Below are 26759 nucleotides of genomic sequence, written 5' to 3' on the forward strand. Positions count from 1 at the left end.
AAAATTAAAACTTTCCTCAAAGTGAATCCACATATCCTAGCTATTTCCATGCCCAAACATAGAAAGACAAAAGATACATTTACGAATATCTAGTTTCAAGTTCTTAGTAGACTATTATATCTATTGACAGCTCCAACAAAATCTTTGAAAATAAATATTCCCATTAAGTTTTAAAAATTGTTAGCTTCCTATATAATTTTTAACATAACTCCTAATACAGTTGTTTTAACATAACTCCATGGCCCAGGCTGGAGTGCAGTGGTGCGATATCAGCTCACTAAAACCTCTGTTTCCTGAGTTCAAGCAATTCTCCTGCCTCAGCCTCCTGAGTAGCTGGGATTATAGGCACCCACCGCCGCACCTGGCCAGTTTTTTTTTTTTTTTTTTTTTTTTTTTTTTTTTTGTATTTTTAGTAGAGACGGGGTTTCGTCATGTTGGCCAGGCTGGTCTCGAACTACTGACCTCAGGCGATCCGCCTGCCTTGGCCTCCCAAAGTGCTGGGATTACAGGCGTGAGCCATCGTGCCCCGGCCCCTAATAGTTTTATTCTGCTCAAATCTCACATTTGCACCACATTGGCCTGAAAATATGCCTTTGTGTCCCCAAGGCTGAGAGCTCTCCATCCTGAAAGGTGAGTTGAGACTGAGCACTCCAAATAGAAAGGTAGGAAAGTTTCCATCCGTCTGCTCTCTAAAAAGCACCAGATTAAGAAGGTTCCTTCATGAAACTCTCTTCAGAATTGGCTCCTCCAGTTTATATATGTAACCCTAATTTTTCTCATAAAATCAACTAAATAAGCACAGCCCTTTTACACTCTCTTTGCTACTTGTCATTAACTCTTCCTGCCTTTTCATCCTTTGGATAACTTATCACTAATTGTATCAAGATTGTACCCCCATCTGTCTCACTTGGAACAGATTTTATTTTCCTCTTGATTCTGTATTTCCTTAAGATTTCTGGAAAAGATTCACTTTTTCTTCTAGTCTAAATCTCTTCTTCTGCTGTTTATCATTAAATTCTATAGTTATATTTTTATATTTAAATGTCGTTTTGGGGGACATGATTTAGATGATTTAGTTGAATAGAGACTTTAATTGGAATAAAAAAGAATGCCCCACTTGTCACTTTATCTGATTTTGAAACAGACACCGTCAAGCTAATGTTTTGAGTATTTGCCCTCTGATGCAGTAACTACAAATACTCGAGTCATTTCAATGGGATCCAAATGTGACAGTAATGAAGAGGGCTTTCAGATACCTTTTTAAAAAGTATAAAGTGGTAAAATTCTCAATTTTTGTTCTCAGCATTAGTACAATGCTCTAAAAGCTAGATAAAATAACTATTATATTAATTTATGTTAACTTAAATTTTTTCCTCTGCTAGTGCAATACCAGTTCTCTGTAGTCATAATGAGATGCATGTAACTAAATTGATGATAATTCTTTTATTCTATCACCAAGTTTCAGGATGAATAAAAAGTTCAGGATTAATAAAAACATTATCATAAATCTTAAAATGTGATAAATGCAAGTAACTCATTTTAGTACAGTCAAAACTATATTTCTATATCATAATGATTTCATGTGTAGACTACTCAAAAATTGCTGGAGGTACTGCAACTACATAACAAATTCTCATTTTTAAAGATTCATTTGGCATTTCATAGACACTGGATTGTTAAAAATGAATAAATACTTTCAAAAATATTTCTTAAATGTTTATAATATATCTTTTACATTAACAAATGTCTTATTAAGTAGTCATATTAAATTAGCTCATGTTAGTTCACATTGTGCAAAAAAAGCTGTCTATGGATTGAGAAAAGTATTATTCATTAGGAAATAATACTAAAGATGCTTTTTTAAAGAAAAAAAATACCCTACCACATAGATCTAGCTACCAATATTCCTTACCTGGCAAAATTTATTGGTCCCAGATAAGCCTCTTCTTTTCTAAAAAAGTAAAAGTTAGAAGCAGTCATCTGGAATTTTGAGGCTAGGAAGCACAATTACATGAAAATTTAAAAAACCCATTTTCCTTGCTTTTCTTTGAGTAAAAAGCCTGAAACACTGACTAAAAGGCAGCAAAAGTTAACACTTGCCACTTTTTCTAATGAAAATCATGCAGAAATGAAAAGCGAGACCTATTAGTGCAATTAACTGGTAGGTAATAAAAATGAAAGATGAGGTTGCGGCTGTTACCAGGAATTGAGGAGGTAATTGGAGGCCATGTACAGACAAATTAACAATTATATTGTAGTACTTACAAAATGAATTAATCAAGCTGGCCTTATACCATCTATCATATTTTCAATATCAAAATAAGAACAATTTTTTTTTTTTTTGGTGTCTTCAAGATTACAGGGACTACAAATCTGTGTGCGTTTTTTTTTTAAAGAGCATTACTGTCTCTGGGTAAACCAAAAAGTAATTCACATCTCCACAGTGTAAAAACTCATATAAAAATATGCAGCTGCAAGTGAAACCTAGACACAGGGAAAATAAACACACTGCAGCACTTCACTAAAGGTAGGATGAATCTAAGATGGGGGCTGTGTGCTCAAGCGACTTGACATAATACTAGATTACATTTAGACTCTAGAAAATTTTGCTACTTTAGGCAAAATGGGACTTTAGGCAAAGCAAATAGAATTATAAACTTGTTAAATTATCCCGGTACTCTTCAAGAGGCATGAAATTTGAGTTCTATTCTTATAAGAGTCTTAAAAGGATTTAACTAGCCATCAGGTAACACTGGGATGGGAACTGCGCATCACCCCCATTACAAAACAAAAAGACCACTCGAGAATTGTACAGGACTTTTTTTATCTATACTACTTATTTTATTCTCAGAGACTCATTGTATTGCTCAGTCTGGAGAGCAGTGGCGTGACTGAAGCCTTAAACTCATAGGATCAAATGATCCTCTCACTTCACCCTCCCGAGTAGCTAGGACTACAGGCATGTGCCACTGTGCCCAACTAATTTTTTAAAAAAATTTTTATTTATTTATTGTAGAGACAAGGTCTCACTATGTTGCCCAGGCTGGTCTTGAACTTCTGGCCTCATGTGATCCTCCTGCCTTAGCCTTTCAAAGTGCTGGGATTACAGACGTGAGCCACCTTGCCCAGCCCATACTATTTGTAAAGATGGGGAAATCTTACCTTAAACTTAATGATCTATTTTAACCAATGTTCTAAAAAGCATTTGGTAAGCATTTATTACTTATCCAGTATAGTAGGTCCTGGTAGCTCTTCTATTAAACAGAAATAGAAACCAGTTTCTTTACTTTTAAAATTTAAAGTCGGCCGGGCGCGGTGGCTGACGCCTGTAATCCCAGCACTTTGGGAGGCCGAGGCCAGCAGATCACGAGGTCAGGAGATAGCGACCATCCTGGCTAACAAGGTAAAACCCCGTCTCTATTAAAAATAAAAAAAATTAGCCAGGCGTGGTGGTGGGCGCCTGTAGTCCCAGCTACTCGGGAGGCTGAGGCAGGAGAATGACGTGAACCTGGGAGGCGGAGCTTGCAGTGAGCTGAGATCACGCCACTGCCCTCCAGCCTGGGCGAGAGCGAGACTCCGTCTCAAAAAAAAAAAATTTAAAGTCAGCCATCGAGCAAATATTTCTAGAGGTCCAATATGTTTTAGATGCTGTCTCAGACTGGATAGGAAAATGAGTAAAACACAAAAAAGGGCATAATTTACAAAATTAAAAAGTGAAAAAGGTTGTACAAACTCTACTCAATTGGAGGCTGGGAAAAGAAGTTGCCATTAAGCAAAACAACGAGGCATGAGAGGTACAAAAATGTCTGTCTCCTCTTCCCCCACCCATACTTTGGGTTTTTTTTCCCCTCTGACAGTGACATCCATGTGTTATTCTCCCAGAGGTATTTTCTTTTTCTTTTTTTCTAGCTGTATAATAACAGTAATAAACATCATTATAAGTGGAGTTTTGATTTACTGAGATTTGCTGGGGCCTATACTAAGCAATTACCTCCTGTAGTTTCCATCATCACATGAGGCAGACATGATTATTATCCTCCTTTAACAGACGAGGAATCAAAGGCTTTGAGAGGTTCAATAATGAATCACCCTCAAGTTCATAGGTCAGCATTCAAACACAGGTAGGAATCTCCCCCCACATTGTTCCCTGCTAAAGGAACACTGCAAGAATCATGAGTGTATTGCATCGCACTGCTAAAGGGTATGGGTTTAGAGAAGAATGGATAAGCATTCCTGGAACTTCTGCAGCCTGGAAAGTAGCTGCCTACACAAACCTAAGGTGCTTAAGGAAAAGTTTTCTGGAAAAGCGAGTCTAGGTTTTCTCTTTCTGACCTATTTCTGATATTCTTAGGATAAGCCCATTACTTCCTGTGCAACTTCAGGAAAGCCACAAATAAAAATTTGGGCTGTCCTGTCCTCTTTCCTCATTATAACTGTTGGGTTTGCACACAGAAAAAAAAAAGTCCTGGGAATATTTAGAGATTACGTGTTTGCAAGCAGCAGTCATCATTTGCACCTGTCCTTGATTTGCTGCTAAGCAGACGGTGGCTACAAACTCTTGTGACTTTCGGCCTTCTGGAAGTTTGGCTAAATATCAACTTTGAAACTGTGATATTATGGTATTACAGTAGTACAAGAAGAATAACTATTTTTTATCCCTTCTGTTTTGAATATCAGCCTTATGGGAAAGGATGTGACCATAGGGTCTCAATAGAACTTCAAATATTCATGAAACAACATGTTTAAGTGATAGCTGTGTCACTGAAGAGCAATATTTCTCTAAAGTTACTTTAGAATGGGTTTTGTCTTTCATATTTAAAGACTCTGACCATATGCCTTTATGTTGATGTTTTACTTTTTAAAAATCCTTGAAAACTTCAATAGAAAGGAAACAGATAACAGCAATAACAAAGACAATTTTTTTCTCTTAAAGATCAAGAAATATAAAGGATTGCATATTGTTGGCAACACTAGTTTAACCATAGAATTTTTTTTTTTTTTTTTTTTTTTTTTACACAGTGTCTCTCTCTGTCACCCAGGCTGGAGTGCAGTGGCTCAATCTGGGTCACTGCAATCTCTGCCTCTTGGGCTCAAGTGATTCTCCCAACTCAGCCTGCTGGGTAGCTGGGATTCCAGGTATGTGCCACCATGCCCAGCTAATTTTTTTGTAGAGACAGGGTTTCACCATGTTGCCCAGGCTGGAACTATAGAACTTTGTACTATTTTGGATTTCAATTCAGAAGGCTCATTAAAAATACACCACATGGCCAGGTGCGGTGGCTCACGCCTGTAATCCCAGCACTTTGGGACGCTGAGGCGGGCGGATCACCTCAGGTCAGGAGTTCAACACCAGCCTGACCAACATGGAGAAACCCTGTCTCTACTAAAAAAAATACAGAATTAGCCAGGCATGGTGGCACATGCCTGCAATCCCACCTGCTCGGGAGGCTGAGGCAGGAGAATCGCTTGAACCTGGGAGGCGGAGGTTGCAGTGAGCCGAGATCACACCATTGCACTCCAACCTGGGCAACAAGAGCGAAACTCTGTCTCAAAAAAAAAAGAGAGAAGAAAAAGAAATACAGCACATAGAACATGACACAGGGAGTGCATGCTACCATGGGATCTGCATGTTTGCATTTGGAGTGTGTAAAAGCTGAGGCTTGCCTTGCTGACACTGCTTCTCCTACCCAGAGCACCCTGACAAGGGTCCACCTGAATGCTATCAGTTCTGCTGAAAGGGAGATGAATTGCATGTCACTCTCTCCACAAACTGTTTATTAAACCGAGGGTCAAATGTTTGGGGAGATGGTTTCCTCAAGAATCCCCAGCTCTTTGCTGAAACCACATATTGGTTATGGCTTGCGACAACATTAACTGGGCCCCTCTTTCACTGGGATACAACTACCCAAGCAGAAAGTTAACCAGTCATTCAGAACTGTTATAAAGGCAATAACGACACAACACATGCTTCAGAAACTGACAGGTTACATTACATCTAAGTCCTGGATCCAGTAAAGCTTTATTACTATTGCTAGTGGTACTGTTTTATCAAAATGTTGCAGGCTTTTAAGTATTTTGAGGCTGGTTGACTATTGGCAGTATATATTCCCAATAGAAAACACAAGGGCATCAGCCCAGAGATAAGGCAGCCTATCAGAGTAGAGTACAGAATAGCATTTCATTTTTCTCCTCTGTTTTCTAAAATATGAATTTAGAAAGCTTGATATATTTCACTCCAATTCCATATTGTTAGGCCGCCTTTGAAAAGCTCTGGGATTTACCAAACAATAGTTGTATATTCCATTGACAGAAAGGATGACTAAAGTCAAGAAAAAAAAATCCTGTGATGTATCTTGAAGATCTGTTTTGAAAAGAAAACTAAAACTCTGTATTTTCTGGTCATTTTTTTTTTTTTTGGAGAAATTTCATCTTCATTTTATTTTGGGGTTTCTGTCATAAAATAATGTCCTTTTACTAGATGACTCTGGTTGTAAGAGGTGCAACTCTTTCAGAGATAAGGGCTTCATATCAACTTTAAATAATCAGTTCTCTCCTTAGGAATTTTTGCTCCTTTTAACATATTACACATTTATAAATGTATGACTTCCAATTTGTTTACATATTTACTACATTTTTCTTGAAATTTTATTTATATAATAAAAGTTTATTAAGTACCTATCATACATTGTTTTAGGAGCTGGACATACAGTGGAGAACAGGCTTTCAAAAATCCAACATTCTAGTTGGAAATACCCAGACCCAAATCTCTAAAGTAATAAATAAGGTATTTTCAGAGGGTTGTAAGTAGCATTGAAAAAAAAAATAAGAATGGGAAAGAAACAATATTTTACCATGAAGAATTTTTAAAAACACATTTTTGTTGCCTTGATATCCACTGTGATTCAGATACTTTTACATGTAAAGTCATACCAAATATGCAAAAAAAAAAAAAAAAAAAACAACTCTTCCATGATTTAGAGAAGTTGATACAGAATCCAGACTCATACAATTGGTAAAACCTGTAGACTAAGAGACATGTTCCTCAGTTTCCAACACAGTCTGTCAGTCTGTGAGATATCTGCAGAGGATTTTTTTCAACTACCAAGTAGCAAGACAACAACTGATCTCAGAGCTACCACCATCATCATAATCCCAAGAAGAAAGGTAAACTAAAGTAATCTGCATTTTGAAAGTTCTCTAAGGATGAGTGCTAAGTACTAGGCACCTTTCATCTGGAGACCTAATAGGTTTCTGTACAGTGTGGTTGGCCTGGAACTTGGTGAGTGAATAGCAAAATGACCATGAGTTACTTCTTTTGTCTTTAAAATAAATACATATGTTGTCTAAGCGCTAACAGTTGTTTGTGAGGATATTACAACAAAATGATGTTTTTCATCTTTTATACTTTTAGAACTATAAGGAGTTACCGAATGGTAAAAGTAAAAAAGCTAAAAGCAAATGAATTGGTGATTTCACCATCTCTTTCTCTTTAGTGGAAACCTAGTAATGCTTTCGACAGATAATTTTTAAACTGTTCTGAGTAGAAAAAAAAATTCTTAAGTTCTTTTTCAGACAATAGTTATTTTGTTAATAGGAGATGCCATAAGGTTAGGCCTGGGTACCTGACTAAAGCTGAATGTCTAACTCTCACAGTAGATCCTTGTATGTAACAAATATGGTCAGTCCAAATGTTAAAATGTTCCATTTTCCTGGCTAGCTCCACATGCCTGGTGACTTTCCACGCTGCCGGGGATCAAGAGTGATGCAGCAAAGCTGTAGTTATGCTGCTGGGTAATTTAAGAAGCCACTTCAAAGAGCTTTTCAAAAAGCTCAGTTTAACAAATAAGACTTGCAGTTTATTTCTGAAATGGGTATGGGACTTAATTAAATGTTTACTTATACCTCACAGTCACTAACACACAATACCCAGCAATGTTTTTGGCACTGATGTTCCTATTTGAGTTTTAAATGAGTAAACTAAATAACTGAAATTCTATCGCATAGGTGTTCATATTCAGGTTTTAAATGCACACTGAAAGGTCTGGTTGGTTAATGTGATTTATTAAAGAAGCCCAGACCACCCTCAACCCCAAATGCAACTGCTGTTTTCAATGTAGGGAAAAAGCACTAAGGTAATGAGCCGAATTATGTCTTCTAAGAAAACTCTGTGCTTTTCTTTGTTTGTTTCCATTCTTGAATAAGCAAATGCTTAGATATGACTGGAAATCATTAGGGGAGACAGGTATTTTTCCATCAGGGTGCTAAGAAAGTTCTTGATAGGGTTTTCATTTTATCTTCAAGATTTGATGTTCCTAATTTTTGGTCGAAGTATTCATAAAATTTTAAAGATCTGTAACATCTTCCAAAGATCGTGCATAACAAAAAGTTCATATGATATTAGTAGATACCCTTTTGAAAAAATATGAGAAAATTATAGGTGTTTCAAGCAAAATGAAAAACTACCTGGAAATCTTTCAGGGAATTAATAAGAATTTACCTCTGTTGTGAATTTTAGTAGCCTAGAAGAAGAAATAAAATGATGGTAAGTGCTGTCAATATGTTTTGTATGTGGAGAAGTTACTGTCCTCAAAGTACTTATACTTTATACTTCTCAGTGAGATATATTCATATTTAAACAGCAACAACGAATAGCTCAAGACTTACATAACTGGGCCGGGCGCGGTGGCTCACGCCTGTAATCCCAGCACTTTCGGAGGCCGAGGCGGGCGGATCACGAGGTCAGGAGATCGAGACCATCCTGGCTAACACAGTGAAACCCCGTCTCTACTAAAAATACAAAAAAAAATAGCCGGGCGAGGTGGCGGGCGCCTGTAGTCCCAGCTACTCCGCAGGCTGAGGCAGGATAATGGCGTGAACCCCGGGGGGCGGAGCGTGCAGTGAGCCGAGATCGCGCCACTGCACTCCAGCCTGGGCGATAGCGAGACTCCGTCTCAAAAAAAAAAAAAAAAAAAAAGACTTATATAATTGACAACAAACTCTATCACCCAAAGATAAATACCAAGTTAAAAACACATCCAGTTTGCTTATATGTTGGCCATGGATACGGCACCAAGAATTCCTAATCAAACAATGAAGTTATAGTATACTATTCTGAGTGATAGGAACAGAAACTAGATTCACTGAGATAATCTAAATAAAATGGGTTGGGTGTTTCCTTATTTAGAATTTTATCTCCTTCGGGGGAAATGAAAGGAGAACGATTTCAGGAATACAGACTAACAAATAATTTTTCAGTAGATGTGTAAAATGTGAAATAGAGATTCATTTGAGTGTAGGTCATGAGAAATGGTTATTCCATAGCACATGTGAAGAGAGATCCATCCCAAAGTTTGGAAGGACAGGCCAAATATCTGAGCTAAAAGACAGTAAACAGTTTTTGGCCTTTTGTTTTATTTTTAAAGAGTGACTTGAAAACAATCCCCAAAATTGTCCTCAAATTAAATTTCCATAACATAAAATTCAGTGCCAAAAATAAATCTGAGAAATATCTATTTATAAAATAGGATTCTTTATTTTTTCGGAGAGGAAAAAAAGTATACCAGTAACTGAAGAATACTTTCTGATACTTGTAGTTTTAAAAAACACTGGTGCTAAATCTCCAAATCCAAATAAGGATACAATTGCTTGTTTTTTGGTAAACGAGCTCAAAAATATGTTACAAGGGCTTTCTAAGAGACTAGAGGAGTTATAAACTTTCTTGATCTAAAAATCAATACATCTCCTGAACAGCCACATGCATTAACTGACATACTTTCAAAACCATTCTGTCAAAGCTAAGTTTGAAAGGCTGTTCAGTAACTAATCAGATATGTCCTGTTGCTGAGGTCCAGGACACAAATTAAAAAGGTGAAAAGAAAACTCCACCAGGCAGGAAGAAGTGTAAAAGAGAAACCTGGACCTTTGAATATATTTCTGTTTGAATATATTTCTTCATTTTGCAAAGCTAAGTGGAAATGAAGCATTTTTCCCCCAAATGGGGGCCAACACATTTCTTACCCTTTCACTAAGAAGAAACATGACAATTGAGGACTAGTAAAGCTCTAGACAAATTAACAAATGTGCAGTGTTCTAATCTTAAATATTCTGGGCTCTTAATTCCACATGCCACATAACCATTACACAGTGGTAAAATGTCAGGGATCATCTACATTTTCAAACTTAAAAAAAAAAAATTTGTTTTCGTTTAAGCCCCAGAACCTCCCCACCCACCCAAACAAAATCCTAACTGGAAACTCAATAGAATAAAACTCACTTTTTAGAAACTGAGTTCTGGTGAAAGCAGATAAATCAGGCCCCAGATCTACCAGCCTGATTTTAGTCTTTCTCGCTTGAAAATGAAGAAAGATTTGGAGAATTTTAGTGACTTTTTTGAGCCTCCCCAGGTAACAGCTGAACCCAGATCTCCTTCTATGGTTGCCAGATTTAGCAAGTAATAATATAAGATGTCCAGTTAAAGGGGAATTTTAGGGGTAAACAGCAAATAATTTTTAAAAGTATGTGCCAAACATTGCATGGCACATACTGACATTAAAAATGATTTGTTTGCTATTTATCTAAAACTCCTCTTTAGTCTGGGTGCATTGGCTCATGCCTGTAATCCCAGCACTTTGGGAGACCAAGGTGGGAGGATCACCTGAGGTCAGAAGCTCGAGATCAGCCTGGCCAACATGGCATAACCCCATCTCTACTAAAAATACAAAATTCAGCTGGGTATGGTGGTGGGCGCCTGTAATCCCAGCTACTGGGGAGGCTGAGGCAGGAGAATCACTTGAACCTGGAAGGTTCAAGTGCAGTGAGCTGAGATCATGCCACTGCACTCCAGCCTGGGTGACAGAGCGAGACTCCATCTCAAAAATAAATAAATAAATAATAGAAATATATAAATAAATATCCTTTTTAACTGGGTATCCTATAGTTATCTGTTTCCCCTTCCCTGATTCCCACCCAAGGATGTCACAGCTATATCAATGTTGATTCTACTGCTTCTCCTCCTCACGGGCTCACTTTGTCGCACTTAACATTTTAGGGCTTTAGCTAGGAAAGTGGTCCTTGAGTGGTTCTGTGGAAAGTTGATAGCAAAAATATTTTATGTCATCTGTTCATCTTGCTATTGCCCTTTTGTATAAATAGGTATGTGTACACATAATAGCTCTTCTTAGTGGAAAACATTTTTGGTTTAAATTTGTCTCTGCATTTATAGTGTACAAAATACACAATAGTTGTAAAGTAAAATAAAGAGCTTTAATAGAGTGCTTCACTCTGCTTTCTGCAGTGATAATTGCTTTATCGAATAAGGCTCTGTTAATGGTTCAGCTTGACATTCAACATTTGTCCATTTGATTTATAATTATTCTCACGTGATTGCAAGGAGGCTATGGTTCAAACCAAAAGTAGTTTAAATTGAACTGTCTTTTCTTCTGAATTTGTAAGGAAATGTAGTTACTTCCAGGCAAAACTATTTCATTACCAAATTTATTTCAAATATACGCAAAGCCCTCTCTGCTTCTATATGTTCTGAATAGAGTAACACATATGTAAGAGAAAAATAAATACAGCAAATGAAATCACCAAGTTAAAAATACATCCAGTTTGCTTATACGTTGGCCATGGATACGGCACCAAGAATTCCTAATCAAACAATGAAGAGAAACCTATATGAACCACGTAGCAAGTTGTCATGAAACATGTCAAGTCTCTCAGTAACATTCACAAAAAGGCTGTTACGAGGCAAAAATCACTTGTATTTACAATCTATCCACTCCTTATAAAGATTTTCAGAAATGTTTCTGAATTATTCTGCTTTCTTTCCTGAAATTCAGTCTATCAGGATGCTTGGCCCTTCAAAGTCTTCATGAAACTCATCTGAAATTTTTATTCACCTTTCTGCCTCCCCACAACCTGTAATACTAATTATAATCGGACAAACACCTACACCTGGCAACACAAGAAGTTGATATGCCACTTTATTTAAAAGATTTTGTATAATTAGTCAAGAATCACCGAATTTCTGCCTCACAATAGAACAATATCACAATATCAGTTGTTGGCAGTTATCAAACCACTACAGTTCCATTGGCCCTCCCAAAGCTGAGGTTAAAAGCTGGCCTCTGGAAATCAATCATGCTCTCGGCAGAGGATATTTCAGTGATATGAGAGCTGAAATGGAGACTGTAATCTTTTGTGATTACCCTAGAGGCTGAAGCAAACGTAAAAGGGAGTCTATGAATTACTGATAATTTCCTGTGATGACTGACTCCAGGAAATTCTGACATTACCCTTGCACTGTAACAAAATGAAGGTTCCCCAGATGCATAGCTTCAAAGAACTCTACATCTGGGTGTCACAATGCTTCTTTAGAAGCTACTCATCCATTAAAGGGGCCAGGCCTGTGAGGCAGCAGCACTCTCTGAAGACAATGGAAGGTCTGATTGCACAAGAAGTAATGAGCTCTATGCTACAGGCTGTCTTTCTACATAGTTCTTTTCTGAGGGAACCGATGAAAGATGTTATAAGTTTTACTCCCCCACCACCTCAGAAGTCTAAAGACTGGTAGATTTATCTGCTGTTCTAACAGCTGTAGAGCTATGAATATCTTAGTCTGTGTAATTTAAAATTTTTTATTTTGGCTGATATTTGCATTCTGAGAAAAAATATTTTTTATGCATATGTACATACCCTTGAGGTCTATATAATACTTTGGGATAGAATCTAAGACTACTAATCTTTTTTGAGTAGGCAGCGAACTTACAATTAGATGCCATGCTCGGAGCACAGGTTAAGGGGGTCCTTTTCATGTGATTGGCAATTTAAATTCAGGAAAACAGGTGTGTGGGAGGGAGAGGAGTGGGTAGGGTAAAGGGAGATGTGTAACAGACAAAGTTCAAGGGATTTTTGGAATAAATTTCTATTATCAATACATGAAGGATAATTTGATATATTATTATAACTTAGTTTAAAATGTGTTTTAAATGGCCATTTTAACTTAGTTGCAATTTGATTAATGAATAACGTGGGAATAAGGGTTCTATATTTGGAAGTCAACAGTATTTTAAAAATATAGCAAAAAACACGTCTTACTACTCTATGACAATGTATCATAGGTACATAGCTCTCAGGTTCAAAATGGCATGTAGCCTTTGAAACCTAAATATCACTGGAGGTAAATAGGGAAAAAATAGAATCCACTCAAACTGGTTGTGCTTATTCCCAACCTCCACTTAGTATATTCTCTTCCAATCCCTGCTCCAAATTCAGCTGCAGCACCTCTGTATTGTTTCCAGGCAGTCAAGTGACTGTGATCTTTAAGTATGCTCTAGCATTATCTCATTCAGCTAACATAAAATGAGCACCTGCTAAGTACCAGGAATAACTATTTTAAACTGGAGTGTTAAGTTCTTAAACTCAAGGTCTTAGTCATATGTATGTCTTTAGCATCCACCTTAATTAGGATTGCTGTAATGTACACAGCCAGCCCAAGTGATAAACATAAAACTTGGTTTATTTGAGGTAATTAGGAAAAAGAGATAAAAGGGATAGAAATATTAACTAAAATATCAATATTGTAAGAATAGAGCTTTGCTGTTTTAAGTATCCTTTCATAAACATAATCTCATTTGATATTTATAGGGATTTTAAGTTATTAGAAATAGCATGGGGATATGTTATATACTTATAATTTTTTCACAGCCTCTCATTAAATTCCAAAAATTTTCTAAATATTCAGCCATATACCCTCAATTCCTCATAAATATAATAAACTCAAATCTTCATGATGTAAAAATAGGAAGGTATTACATCATGAAAATGAGGAAAAGTGGCACAAAGTGACTTTCTTGAGATCAAAGACTATGAGTCTAAACATGAGTCTTCTAACTCCTAGTCTGGTGCTTTTTTCCCTGAACAATGAAGTGAATCACCCTACCTTGTTCTCCCCTTTATTCTGGTTTCTGCTTCCCTGGACAGCATGAACAGAGGCAAGGCCAGGTAGGACGGTTAGAAGTTTACTTTAGAACAAAATAAGTGGAGTTACTTTTCTGAGGTCCCAAAGAACTCTCCAAATGGCTTTTTGGAGAAGGTAGGATATAGCTGATGAATGAGTGACTGACTACATAAATAAATGCTAGTACTTCCTTCAAAAGGTAAGTGCTTCAAAAATGTACCATGTTGATAGCAGTCATTCATAATCATTTTAGCATCTAACAGCTTCAGCTCATTTTGGGAAATGTAGATATTTATGGATTTGATCACACTGTAATGGCAATGGACCATCTTATATACAGAAGTTTGGGTCTACCTGGGAAAAACACAGAAATTAAGTAGGCCCAGACATGTGTTTTGAGAATTTCATTCTATGTACCTCTAATTATTTGTAAATCATAAGCCTGTGAAAAATATCGGGTATATTTTCTATAATACCACTCAGATCTTTAGTTGGCTCAAGAAACTGCATTCACAATAAGAGAAAACAAGTACAGGCTGACAAGATGAATCTATCTCCTGAATCAAATACACTGCAAAGGAGAATTTTCAACTTGACTTTAGAAGCCACGGGATTTATTGGGTACTTAAAAAAATATTTTGCACATGAATAACCTAAGAGAAGTACACATATTTAAGTTCAAGATATAGTATGGTGGAGACCAGCTTTTGCTTTTCTGATATTTAGATTTTTTTGTTTTTCCTTTTCAGTGGTAGGGCTCTCTACTAGAATAAATGAGAAGACTCAATTCTATTCTTCAATCTTCTGATTTGCAAAAAGGGCACAACAATGACACACAAGTAACCTATTTCATATGCGGGTACATTAAAAGAATCAATGTAAAGTGTCTTTGAAATATGCTAAATCCCTCTGATACTAGAATTTCATGAAAATGGTGTCATTTATATGGTTTGTGTCTTTCAAAAATTTCAAGTATCAGAACATAAAAAGGAAGGTAAACCTGAACTGAAAGCGAGTCTGTAAAAAGTGTTTTTTCAAGATTCCTACTGAGCTCTACAAAGATGTTGAAAGTTCACAGATTGCTAAACAGCACTCCAATTCATCTTTAGCACCCTCAAAAGCAACTATAAAAGTAAAGGAACCAGAATATTCCAAAGCATGTCTCTCCAACCCCCAAGGGATGTGAGACTTAATTCCGAACACAAAAATCTAGAAGGTGGAAGTAAAAACAGATCTGCGTTGTTGGATGGGTTTGCAAGCTTTTGATAAAAGGTTTTCAGAGGCCACTATCATTGATTAAAGTTTATAGAGCAACTAATTTAGAAATACATTTTCTGATCTGGTAGAAATGTTTTATACAATAATATTTTGCTACTTTTTGTATTTATTAGGCTTGCCTACTTTACCACAGAGACATAAAGTTTTGGTCACTGAGAGAAGCTAAGAATTTTTCTCTTAAAATTTTCCTGTTTCCTCTTCTTCTAATTCTTTTTTTAAATTATCTGTAGATTTGTTAAGAATATTAGTGTAGAATAAGATACAAATTTTTAAGAAGAGGGCCCAACATAGACACTTTTTCCAAGTTGACTCTACTCTTGAAAAATGCTGACCTGGGACAGCACCAAGACTAAAGATTTGTCTTGCCAGAAAATCTGATGTCCCCTCCAAGTACACATAATCCTTGAAACTCTAGCACTGAAGATGAGGCCCCAGAACCATGTGACATTGGGACTAGGATAAAGAAAGGGACATGCAAGAGGACACAGCATGGTGGGTCTACAGATGCCTCTTTTCACAGGCTCCTGAAATTTTACATTCTTTTACCTCATAAAGGAACATCAAAGTCTCAATCTGATATTTTTAGGCAGCTTTTATGAAATGAATTGACTGTTCACTATGACCACAATCCTCTATTATGTTATGGTGAATTATACAAGAGGAAGCAATTTCTATTAGACAGCGAGCAACTTCTGTCTAATTCATCACAATAACCTTTCTCCTTAGCACAATGCCAGGGACATGTAGACATGCAGTAAATGGTTGTGAATGAGTGACTTTTACTAGATGCCCTGAAAAAGCAATTTATTAGAGAGAAAAAAATGTGACTGTGCACTATACAAACATACAATAAATACATACCATATAAATAATACCTGCATATTCTAAAAGTGTTTCAAGAGTGAGTAGAGGGAGATTTGAAGACAAAGCCCTTAGTAAGATAAATCTTGAGGCTTTTGAGTAAGGCAAGGGACATGAGTTAAATTTTAAAAGGACATGTGGTTTGAAAGGGTGAGGGATGGCCGACAGAGGTGGCTCATGCCTGCAATGCTAGCACTTTGGGAGGCCGAGGTGGGCGGATCACCTGAGGTCGAGAGTTCAAGACCAGCCTGACGAACATGGAAAAACCCTGTCTCTACTAAAAATACAAAATTAGCCGGGCACATGCTTGTAATCCCAGCTACTCGGGAGGCTGAGGCAGGAGAATCGCTTGAACCTGGGAGGTGGAGGTTGCAGTGAGCCAAGATCGTGCCACTGCACTCCAGCCTGGGCAACATGAGCAAAAACTCCGTCTCAAAAAAAAAAAGAAAAAGAAAGGGTGAGGGACACAATAGTGCAGATGATCACTATGTGTTTTTTTTCCCATCCGTGGTATATTTACATACTTTTTCTCTCTGTCAAATTTAATAGAAATGGGCCGGGTATGGTAGCTCACACCTGTAATCCCAGCACTTTGGGAGGCTGAGGCAGGCAGATTGCCTGAGCTCACAAGTTCGAGACCAGTCTGGGCAACATGGCAAAACTGCATCTCTACCAAAAAATACAAAAATTAGCCAGGTGTGGTGGCGTGCACCTGTAGTTCCAGTTACTCAGGAGGCTGAGGCAGAAGAATAGTTTGAATCTGGCAGGTGGAGGCTGCAGTGAGCTGAGATTGTACACTGCATGCTAGCCTAGGTGACAGAGCGAGACTCTGTCTCAAAAAAAAAAAATTAATAGAAACATAAAATTTTCTAGGCATAGAAATCAATGCTAAATATTTGTACAAAATCTTTGTTAGCATTGCACCACATTTCAAAGATTCCCTATAACTATTTTTCTAATGATCTGGGGAATGTTGCTGTTGAGTTATCTAAGCCTAATAATAGGCCATCAACCTCTCCCCTCTTCAAGTGATTTTGAGTAACCATGGAAAATTTCATCTTGGCATATTTTAGTTCTATGCACTCCTTTAGAAAACATAGAACAAGATAATCCTTCAATATATTTAAAAGCATGTCACAAAAAATAAAAATTCAACCATATTTTCTTTTTTATTTGACTGGGATAAATGTGTCAGTTCAAGCAGAGTCAGTTGGACATACTAGTATCCCAAGAAATATAGAATACATAATTTTTAATGACAGCAAGCACTATTAGAGTGACAAACAAGACTCAAAGGGCAAAAATTAACATTTGGGGTGCAAAAGTATTCTACTTAAATTTAAAAATATTCAAATAAGAGAAAAATACATATTCAAATGTTTAAATAAAGACTTCATTAAATGATAAAGATATTAAAGGCAGGTTAAAAAGTTAAATGTCCTAGCTTCAGGTTTCCTTACAATAACACCTCATGGGAAGCATAGCATGAATTAAAAGCAAAGCAAATGTGAATTTGATTCCCAATTTCTTTATTTAGAACCTCTCTGATGAATATATTATTATTTATACTACAAGAAAAAAAATTTTTTTAAATATTCGTCGATATTGCCAAATCATGAATGAGTCAGAATCTCAGAGGTTCTAGAATGATAAAATAAATGTTAATCATATAAATCATTTCACAACTTGTCATGGATGATTTACAGAATCATACAGTGGTTTGGAACTTTATACTTAGAAATCATCTTTATTCTGTCCCACATATTTGCTCATGTCTCAGGAAAAAAATAATTTCAAGGTAGGCAGTAAAAATCAGATTATTTTTCACAAAATTAAGATTGTTGAGCCTCTTGCAATAAAGTAGTAGTGACTACCCTTGTACTTGTACTTTCCTAGAGCAGTTGTAAAAACATGGCAGGACTCACAAAAACATTTCAAATAAATAGACACATAAAACACCTGCCAATTGGCAGAGAAATTGACAGGTGGCTGCAATCCCAAGTCAGCTCTTGATTATAGCTATAGCTCTGAGCAGTTACACAAATACATATGCATGTATACAATGTGCAGGCGCTAAAAATAAACTTTACTTACTTATTGTCACATCCTGTAAGTTGGGTATGTGTTTCAGTCTGCTCAGGCTGTCATAACCAAATACCATATACTGGGTAGCTTAAAAAGCAGAAATTTATTTTCTCATAGTTCTGGAGATTGGAGGTCCAAGATCAAGGTGCTAGAATGGTGGGGTTCTGGGTGAGGACTGTCTTCCTGGGCTTGCAGCTGGCTGTCTTCTTACTGTGTCTTCCCATGGCAAAGAGGAGGGAAAGCTCTCTCTGTTCTTTTTATAGGGCACTAACCCCATCATGAGGGCCCCACCCTCATGACCTCAACTAACACTAATTACCTCCAAAGGCTCTATCTCCAGATACCATCGCTATCGAACTGGGGGTTATGACTTCACCATATGAATTTTGAGGGGATATAAACATTCAGTTCGTAGCAATCTACATATATAAATATGTCTTATAAATGTACTTACTTTATCATATTAAGTTAATATTATCCATCTTGGTAAGTATTCAATTTATTTCAATTCAGAAGAAGTCTCTTCTTAAGGGGAACTAAACACGAAGTATTATTCCAGTTGTTTGTGAACAAAGATGAAAATTAAATCCAAAATAAGGGAAATAGGAGATCCTAATTCTAATGTAAGAAACAATTGTGTGTATTTTGGCAGCTCCCACAACATTATACATAGCCATTGAAGAATGACCATGGATAAACTGGCAAATCTAAAGAATAACTAATAACAAAAAATGAAAACATCTCTACTAAGACAGAAAAAATTTATTTTTTCTGTTGTTTCTTGAACACTATAAACTTCAGTAATGATTTTCACTTTGCTGATGTTTCTTGGTTTTTATCTTGCCTTTATCAAGTCTATTTACTTCATTTTTTCCTTATAAGTTTATTGGGCGTAAGGGGGTTTTTGTTTTATTTAATTTGCTTATCCTCTCCCCGAACCCAATACTCTTTACTACATATATTATGTTTTCAATAAAATCCAGTAACTAATAATTTTGTTTTTAACTAAATACTCTTAAAGCTGGGGTCTGGGACGAGGAATGTAGTCAATATTTGCCAATATTCATACACCAGCCAAACAGAGAGAGCTGGGCACTATAGCTGGAATAAAGTTTATAACTATTGCCTTTAGATTAAAAAACAATGACAGTTCGGCTGGGCGCAGTGGCTCACTCCTGTAATCCCAGCACTTTGGGAGGCTGAGGTGGGCGGATCACCTGAGGCTGGGAGTTTGAGACCAACCTGAGCAACATGGAGTAACCCGTCTCTACTGAAAATACAAAATTAGCCAGGCGTGGTGGTGCAAGCCTGTAATCCCAGCTACTTGAGAGGCTGAGGCAGAAGAGTTGTTTGAACCTGGGAGGCGGAGGTTGCAGTGAGCCAATACTGTGCCATTGCACTCCAGCCTGGGCAACAAGAGCGAAACCGTGTCTCAAAACAAACAAACAAACAAACAAACAACAAGAACAACAAAGAACAATCACAGTTCTCAGGAAAATATAAATTAAGTTAAACACTTGGGCTTATCACCTGGTCTTAGAAGGGACTCATAAATGTTATTATTCCCTTTAATAGATGAGGGAGTATAAACATTGAAAACCAAGGAACTGGGGCCCTTTCCTCTCTTCCAAAAAATTTTGTTGAGCACCTGTGTCAGACACCCAACATACTAAGATGAATAAGATAGAGCCTCTGTCCTCAAGGATCTGATGTTTTAGTGAAGAAGACAGATTAACAGATAATTAGACTATGGTGTGACAACTGGTATAATTAATGTAATCTGTGGCTACTTTGGAAACACAAAGGGTGGGACTTAATTCAGACTTGAAGAGTCACAGAAGCCTTTCTGGGAAGGAGGTGATATCTAAGTTGAACTTTGAATGACACATAGTTGAAGGTGGGGTAGAAATGGTGAAAATAAGCATTAGTGGGTAGCCAGGCACAGGCTTTGGAATATTAAGATCAAGATCTTTAAAACTTTATGTTTTGGTCCACACAGGCTTTTACCTATAAATGACTCACAACTGCCCCTCTGTAAAGTACACTGCTGAAGCACAGAGTTAACATCATCATCCTCCAAACTGCGTCCTTGACATGTACTCCATCATAAATTATCAACGATCCAAACTCTGTCTTCCTTATCAAGTCTCTTTAAACTGTGCTTATACAAAGACTAAAATTATTTGCTTATTTTTACATACATAAGCATTGAGAGAGATTCTGTCAGTGGTGGTGGCTAAGGCAAGGCAACCACTAAAAGAACACCGTGAAGCGTATTTCTTCGTAGGGTACAACTTAGCATAGAACAGGCATCTATTCTATTTTGGAATACAATAGGATCTCATTTCATTCTTCCTATGTTTATCATATAATGTTATCATACTTCACTATAAGAAAGAGGAAAACATTATGTTTTTAAAAATCTACTTAAAGAGAATAACAAAACATCAAACCTCCAAAACTTTCAACTATGGTCTCAGAGCATAGCGTTTTCATTCTTGTGATAATAATTATAAGATTACACAAGACACGGATGCCCTCTCTCACCACTCCTATTCAACACAGTGCTGGAAGTTCTGGCCAGGGCAATCAGGCAGGAGAAGGAAATAAAGGGTATTCAATTAGGAAAAGAGGAAGTCAAATTGTCCCTGTTTGCAGATGACATGATTGTATATCTAGAAAACCCCATTGTCTCAGCCCAAAATCTCCTTAAGCTGATTAGCAACTTCAGCAAAGTCTCAGGATACAAAATCAATGTACAAAAATCACAAGCATTCTTGTACACCAATCACAGACAAACAGAGAGCCAAATCATGAGTGAACTCCCATTCACAATTGCTTCAAAGAGAAGAAAATACCTAGGAATCCAACTTACAAGGGATGTGAAAGACCTCTTCAAGGAGAACTACAAACCACTGCTCAATGAAATAAATGAGGATACAAACAAATGGAAGAACATTCCACGCTCACGGGTTGGAAGAATCAATATCGTGAAAATGGCCATACTGCCCAAGGTAATTTATAGATTCAATGCCATCCCCATAAAGCTACCAATGACTTTCTTCACAGAATTGGAAAAAACTACGTTAAAGTTCATATGGAACCAAAAAAGAGCCCGCATCGCCAAGTCAATCCTAAGCCAAAAGAACAAAGCTGGAGGCATCATGCTACCTGACTTCAAACTATACTACAAGGCTACAGTAACCAAAACAGCATGGTACTGGTACCACAACAGAGACATAGATCAATGAAACACAACAGAGCCCTCAGAAATAATGCTGCATATCTACAACTATCTGATCTTTGACAAACCTGACAAAAACAAGCAATGGGGAAAGGATTCCCTATTTAATAAATAGTGCTGGGAAAACTGGCTAGCCATATGTAGAAAGCTGAAACTGGATCCCTTCCTTACACCTTATACAAAAATTAATTCAAGATGGATTAAACACTTACATGTTAGACCTAAAACCATAAAACCTCTAGAAGAAAGCCTAGGCAATACCATTCAGGACATAGGCATGGGCAAGGACTTCATGTCTAAAACACCAAAAGCAATGGCAACAAAAGCCAAAATTGACAAATGGGATCTAATTAAACTAAAGAGCTTCTGTACAGCAAAAGAAACCACCATCAGGGTGAACAGGCAACCTACAGAATGGGAGAAAATTTTTGCAACCTACTCATCTGACAAAGGGCTAATATCCAGAATCTACAATGAACTCAAATTTACAAGAAAAAAACAAACAACCCCATCAAAAAGTGGGCGAAGGACATGAACAGGCACTTCTCAAAAGAAGACATTTATGCAGCCAAAAAACACATGAAAAAATGCTCATCATCACTGGCCATCAGAGAAATGCAAATCAAAACCACAATGAGATACCATCTCACACCAGTTAGAATGGCCATCATTAAAAAGTCAGGAAACAACAGGTGCTGGAGAGGATGTGGAGAAATAGGAACACTTGTACACTGTTGGTGGGACTGTTAACTAGTTCAACCATTGTAGAAGTCAGTGTGGCGATTCCTCAAGGATCTAGAACTAGAAATACCATTTGACCCAGCCATCCCATTACTGGGTATATACCCAAAGGACTATAAATCATGCTGCTATAAAGACACATGCACACATATGTTTGTTGCGGCACTATTCACAATAGCAAAGACTTGGAACCAACCCAAATGTCCAACAACGATAGACTGGATTAAGAAAATGTGGCACATATACACCATGGAATACTATGCAGCCATAAAAAATGATGAGTTCATGTCCTTTGTAGGGACATGGATGAATCTGGAAAACATCATTCTCAGTAAACTATCGCAAGGACAAAAAACCAGACACCGCATGTTCTCACTCATAGGTGGGAATTGAACAATGAGAACTCATGGACACAGGAAGGGGAACATCACACTCCAGGGACTGTTGTGGGTTGGGGGGAGGGGGGAGGGACAGCATTAGGAGATATACCTAAAGCTAAATGACAAGTTAATGGGTGCAGCAAACCAACACGGCACATGGATACATATGTAACAAACCTGCACATTGTGCACATGTACCCTAAAACCTAAAGTATAATAATATAAATAAATAAATAAATAAAAAAGATTACAATTGACCTCATTTCTTATATTTTTTAATATTAACCTTGGTTAAAAATAAAATGATAAGATAGATTTCACCTAGTTTTCAAAGAACAAGTGGACTATTGAGTACAATATACTTTAAAAATTTGCCAACAATAAATTATGCCTGTTTTTCAAATATATTCTGCTTCGTATTGTTTGTAGAGGTCTATTATACACATTCAAAAAAACCATTTCCTCCTTCTATTTAATGATTCTGCTGAAAATTGCCTTCCACACTTCCAGAAAAGAGCACAAAAGATTTCTGATTGAGCTTTGTTCACAATGAATGAGGTGGGAGGTGATATGGGCCAAAAGACTCAAGGACGTAAAGAGCCCGAACATGAATTTTGACGTTAAAAAGATTCTAATTCAAGTCTCAGTTCTTCCTTCAATAACTCTCTTTCTTCCTGTAGACAATAAGAGTAATAATGACTGCCTGCCAAAGTGTTTCAAGGTCTAAGTACTTTGAGAGATGTAAAACATCACAAATATACAATAATCCAGTATACTTATTAGTGGTGATGTAATAGCGTTTTCCTAGGAAAATGTGGACAATGACTTTCATGACATTCCCTTAGGTATTCTGTTGGGTGAGTTGGATACTAGAATGGAAAAGTCTATAGGAAAAGAATTAGAGTAATTTAAATAGCAACTCACAGGGAAAAATCACAGGTCACCCAATGATCTCATAAATTCATTTCCTGCAAGATGCTAGAGGGTCCTACTTGGAATGACTTAATATTTAATACACTACTAGAAGGGCTCCTGTTTGATAAATGTCATGCATATAATATAGGGAGAGTAAAATAATTATTTCATGTAGTTCTTTGTGGTATTCTTCACCTTAGCCAAATAGTATTTTTGTTTGAAAATTATGTTTATTTTCTTCCAAGAAGGAAAAAAATGAACTTATATTAATGTAATTATTCTTTGGGTTTTCTCAAATATATCATAAGATTAATTGCTGTGTACAATTAATCAAACAAACAAAATGACATGTTAGTGCATCTGTACCCTCTATGCAACATGAACAAACCATTATGAAATTGTAATTTTATATTTAAAAATCCTTTATGAAGGTATTCTCTCCATTTTTGTTTTACAGCTCTTCAAAACAGGCAGATGTAAGACATTTTGTTAACAAAAAAAGTGACTAACAGATTAGTGCTAATCATATGATTGCAATTGTAAAAAAACTGTGACTGGGTACCTTTTAGGTATATGTGTAACATACTTCCAGAAGGGGATTAGAAGGATGGATACCAGTTGCTGACCACCTTCCACTGGTGGAGGAAGTAAAAATATGTGCAGGGGTAGGGAATATGACTTTCTAATTTTATCTCAAATGCTAAAGTTTTATTTGAATTTTTGGAGTAAGTATTCATGTATTATTTATGTTAAAAAATAAATAAATAAAGAGGCCAGCCCAACGGCTCACATCTGTAACCCGAGCACTTTGGGAGGCCGAGGCGGATGAATCACCTCAGGCCAAGAGTTTGAGAACAGCCTGGCTAACATGGCGAAACCCTGTCTCTACTAAACACACAAAAATTAGCCAGGTGTGGTGGCAGGCGCCTGTAATCCCAGCTACTCAGGAGGCTGAGACACAAGAATCACTTGAACCTGGAAGGTGGAGGCTGCAGTGAGCCAAGATCGTGCCATTTCACTACAGCCTGGGCGACAGAGCAAAGCTGTCTCAAATGAATAAATAAATAAAATAAAAAGTAAAAGAAAATAAAGAGAGGTGAGCCACAGTAAGCCATTTATGACTACTTGCATCCTGAATGCTGCTTCCTGACAACAACTAGACTTCAGCAATAGCTATAAATGCTAACTTCCAAAGGAACATTAATCAAAACACAAATACCTCATAAATGTTCTACGAAGTATAGCTTAATTCAGTTATGATTGGAATGTGTCACACATGTTTGAATAGAGGATACCACTGGCATCCTCAAGTTCACATTCTCTGAAATGGCGTCATGTGGTGTTCTGGGATGCAGCGGGTGGATCAATGAAACCAAAGCAGGCATGATTCATCCTATTGAGCCCCTCCACTGCTCTAGGAACAATGCTCATCTTTTGTTAACTTTTTTTTTTAACTGTTTGACTTGTCTCTGAAAAACTCAAAGAAGACAAAAACATTTAACTGTTTACTCACTACATCAAGGCCAGCGCTCTGTAAAATGTTGGCTGATGCCCTACCCCCTAATTACCTTACAACACTAAACCCTGACAGAGGGCCTGTCAGCAGATTTTATTGACAATCCTTAAGGAAAAATCCTCTTGCTGTTTTCACTTCTTACAGAAGATAGGTTTGCAAAATGAAACATTTGGCGGTACTTCAGATGCTCGCTGCCTGGTGGTGTTGATAATGCGATTTTTTTTTATTACAGCAGCATTTATAATGCTGCATCATTAATGTAGACCATCATGCCCCAACTAACTGTATTTAACAACCAAGCAGACAATTTATGCATTCACCTGAACTGTTGAACCTTTTCTTTTACTATAAGGTTTAGAATCTGGCTACAGATTGATTTTATGGTAAATTATATTGTTGAAAGATGTCATGCTCCACTTGACACACCTACAAATGTTTTTCATTCAAATAAAAGAAGGTCAGCTGACCTGAAGAACATCAGTAATTATAGGTAATTCACTAACACTTATCCTATGTTTTAAAATGTCAAAGTGTCTTGCAGATAACTAATATGTAGATTTAAAATGAGTGTTTTTCTTTTTCTTAATAGAGTCAAATTCACATCATCTACAATAGCCCCCAAATAGAAATTTTGTTTGTGTAGGATTCACATTTTATCTAAAATACCTCCCAAATAAAAATGCAGCCAGGGAGTTAAAACCTACAGTCATTTTTTTTTTCTAAGAGAAGGGAAAAATCAATGAGTCTTGGTATCTCTGAATTGTATTCCTGAGCATGTGAATAGCATCCCAGAAATGATGTATGTTCTAAAGCCACTGGAAATTCTATCAAAATTGTGCAACACAACAGGTGAAAATTTTTCAGAAAATATTTTCTGTGGAAATATTTGTATAATAAACATACTGGCTATTGTTTGGGCTACTCCCATGGGTGAAGCATCATCTCTCATAGCACAACTGAGCAGCATAACCAATATATGGTCTAAAATTACACACTTTGGAAACAGGCTGTAACTATTGACTATTCACAAATGTAATGAAAGTGATGGAGGAGGACACAAATAAAATAGAAATGCATTTACTCACTGTGTTAAAATTTGGAAAGAGCCCAACAGCAGAACTACTGTCCACTGGAAAAGACATAAATGGTTTGATATCCAGTGAAGGCTGCATCATCAGGGTAGGTGTGCGCACAAGAGCAGGAAGGGTAGTAGTGTGGCATGTACTGCCTGCCAAGAACAAAACAAAAATGAATTCAATTTCTTGCTCACGTCCATCTCCCTCCCAAACCTACAGTGCAAGAACAAGTCTGTTGAGCTGCAACTTGCAAGCAAGAGAGTTATGCTGTAAGTACGCAAATGGCACAGGAGTAGTAAACACAATAAAAAGGATCTTCCTCCTCATTATCCAAGACAGTGATGCACAATGCTTCCCCATGGGCAAGGGCTGAGGGATGCTCAGATTCAGCCAGGACACCTAGTAGACAGATCCTACTGGCAGGTGGGTCAGGCAGAATGAGAATGTCCTGTTGGCCAACGCTTTGCCTCCGACTCGCCAAAAGTGCAGGAGAGAAGAGGGGAGGAACCCCTTGAAGCCAGACACTCTTTGCTATTAAGAATTACTGAACAGCTAGTGGACAGGTTTTATGTAAATCAGAGATAAATATAGGGTTTTTACAAGAAAAAGAAAACTTGAACCTGAATAGTTGCTGTCTGCTCTCAAAGTTATGATTCAACTTGTTCTCTTAAAAAAAAAAAAAACTTTCTGAAAGTTGCTCTTA

At 37.0% G+C, this 26759-nt stretch overlaps 1 protein-coding gene across 9 annotated transcripts in view; it reads right to left on the reverse strand.

Annotated features, from left to right (window-relative positions):
• Positions 1-26759, reverse strand: part of ZNF385B (zinc finger protein 385B) — a 407440-nt gene that overhangs the window by 84186 nt on the left and 296495 nt on the right. For 6 of the 9 annotated variants that reach the window (XM_055289889.1, XM_055289893.2, XM_055289897.2 and 3 more), the window contains 2 exons: positions 26066-26208; positions 1913-1951 (listed from right to left, as the gene is read on the reverse strand). The exons of 1 other annotated variant lie outside the window; for it this stretch is intronic. In XM_055289889.1, coding sequence (XP_055145864.1) covers positions 1913-1951; positions 26066-26208 — 182 coding nt within the window. The remainder of the gene's footprint in view (positions 1-1912; positions 1952-26065; positions 26209-26759) is intronic. 2 more of the 9 variants (XM_055289890.2, XM_055289898.1) reach the window with 2 other exon arrangements.

Source organism: Symphalangus syndactylus, chromosome 8 (genome assembly GCF_028878055.3).
Source record: "Symphalangus syndactylus isolate Jambi chromosome 8, NHGRI_mSymSyn1-v2.1_pri, whole genome shotgun sequence".
Taxonomy (NCBI): domain Eukaryota; kingdom Metazoa; phylum Chordata; class Mammalia; order Primates; family Hylobatidae; genus Symphalangus; species Symphalangus syndactylus.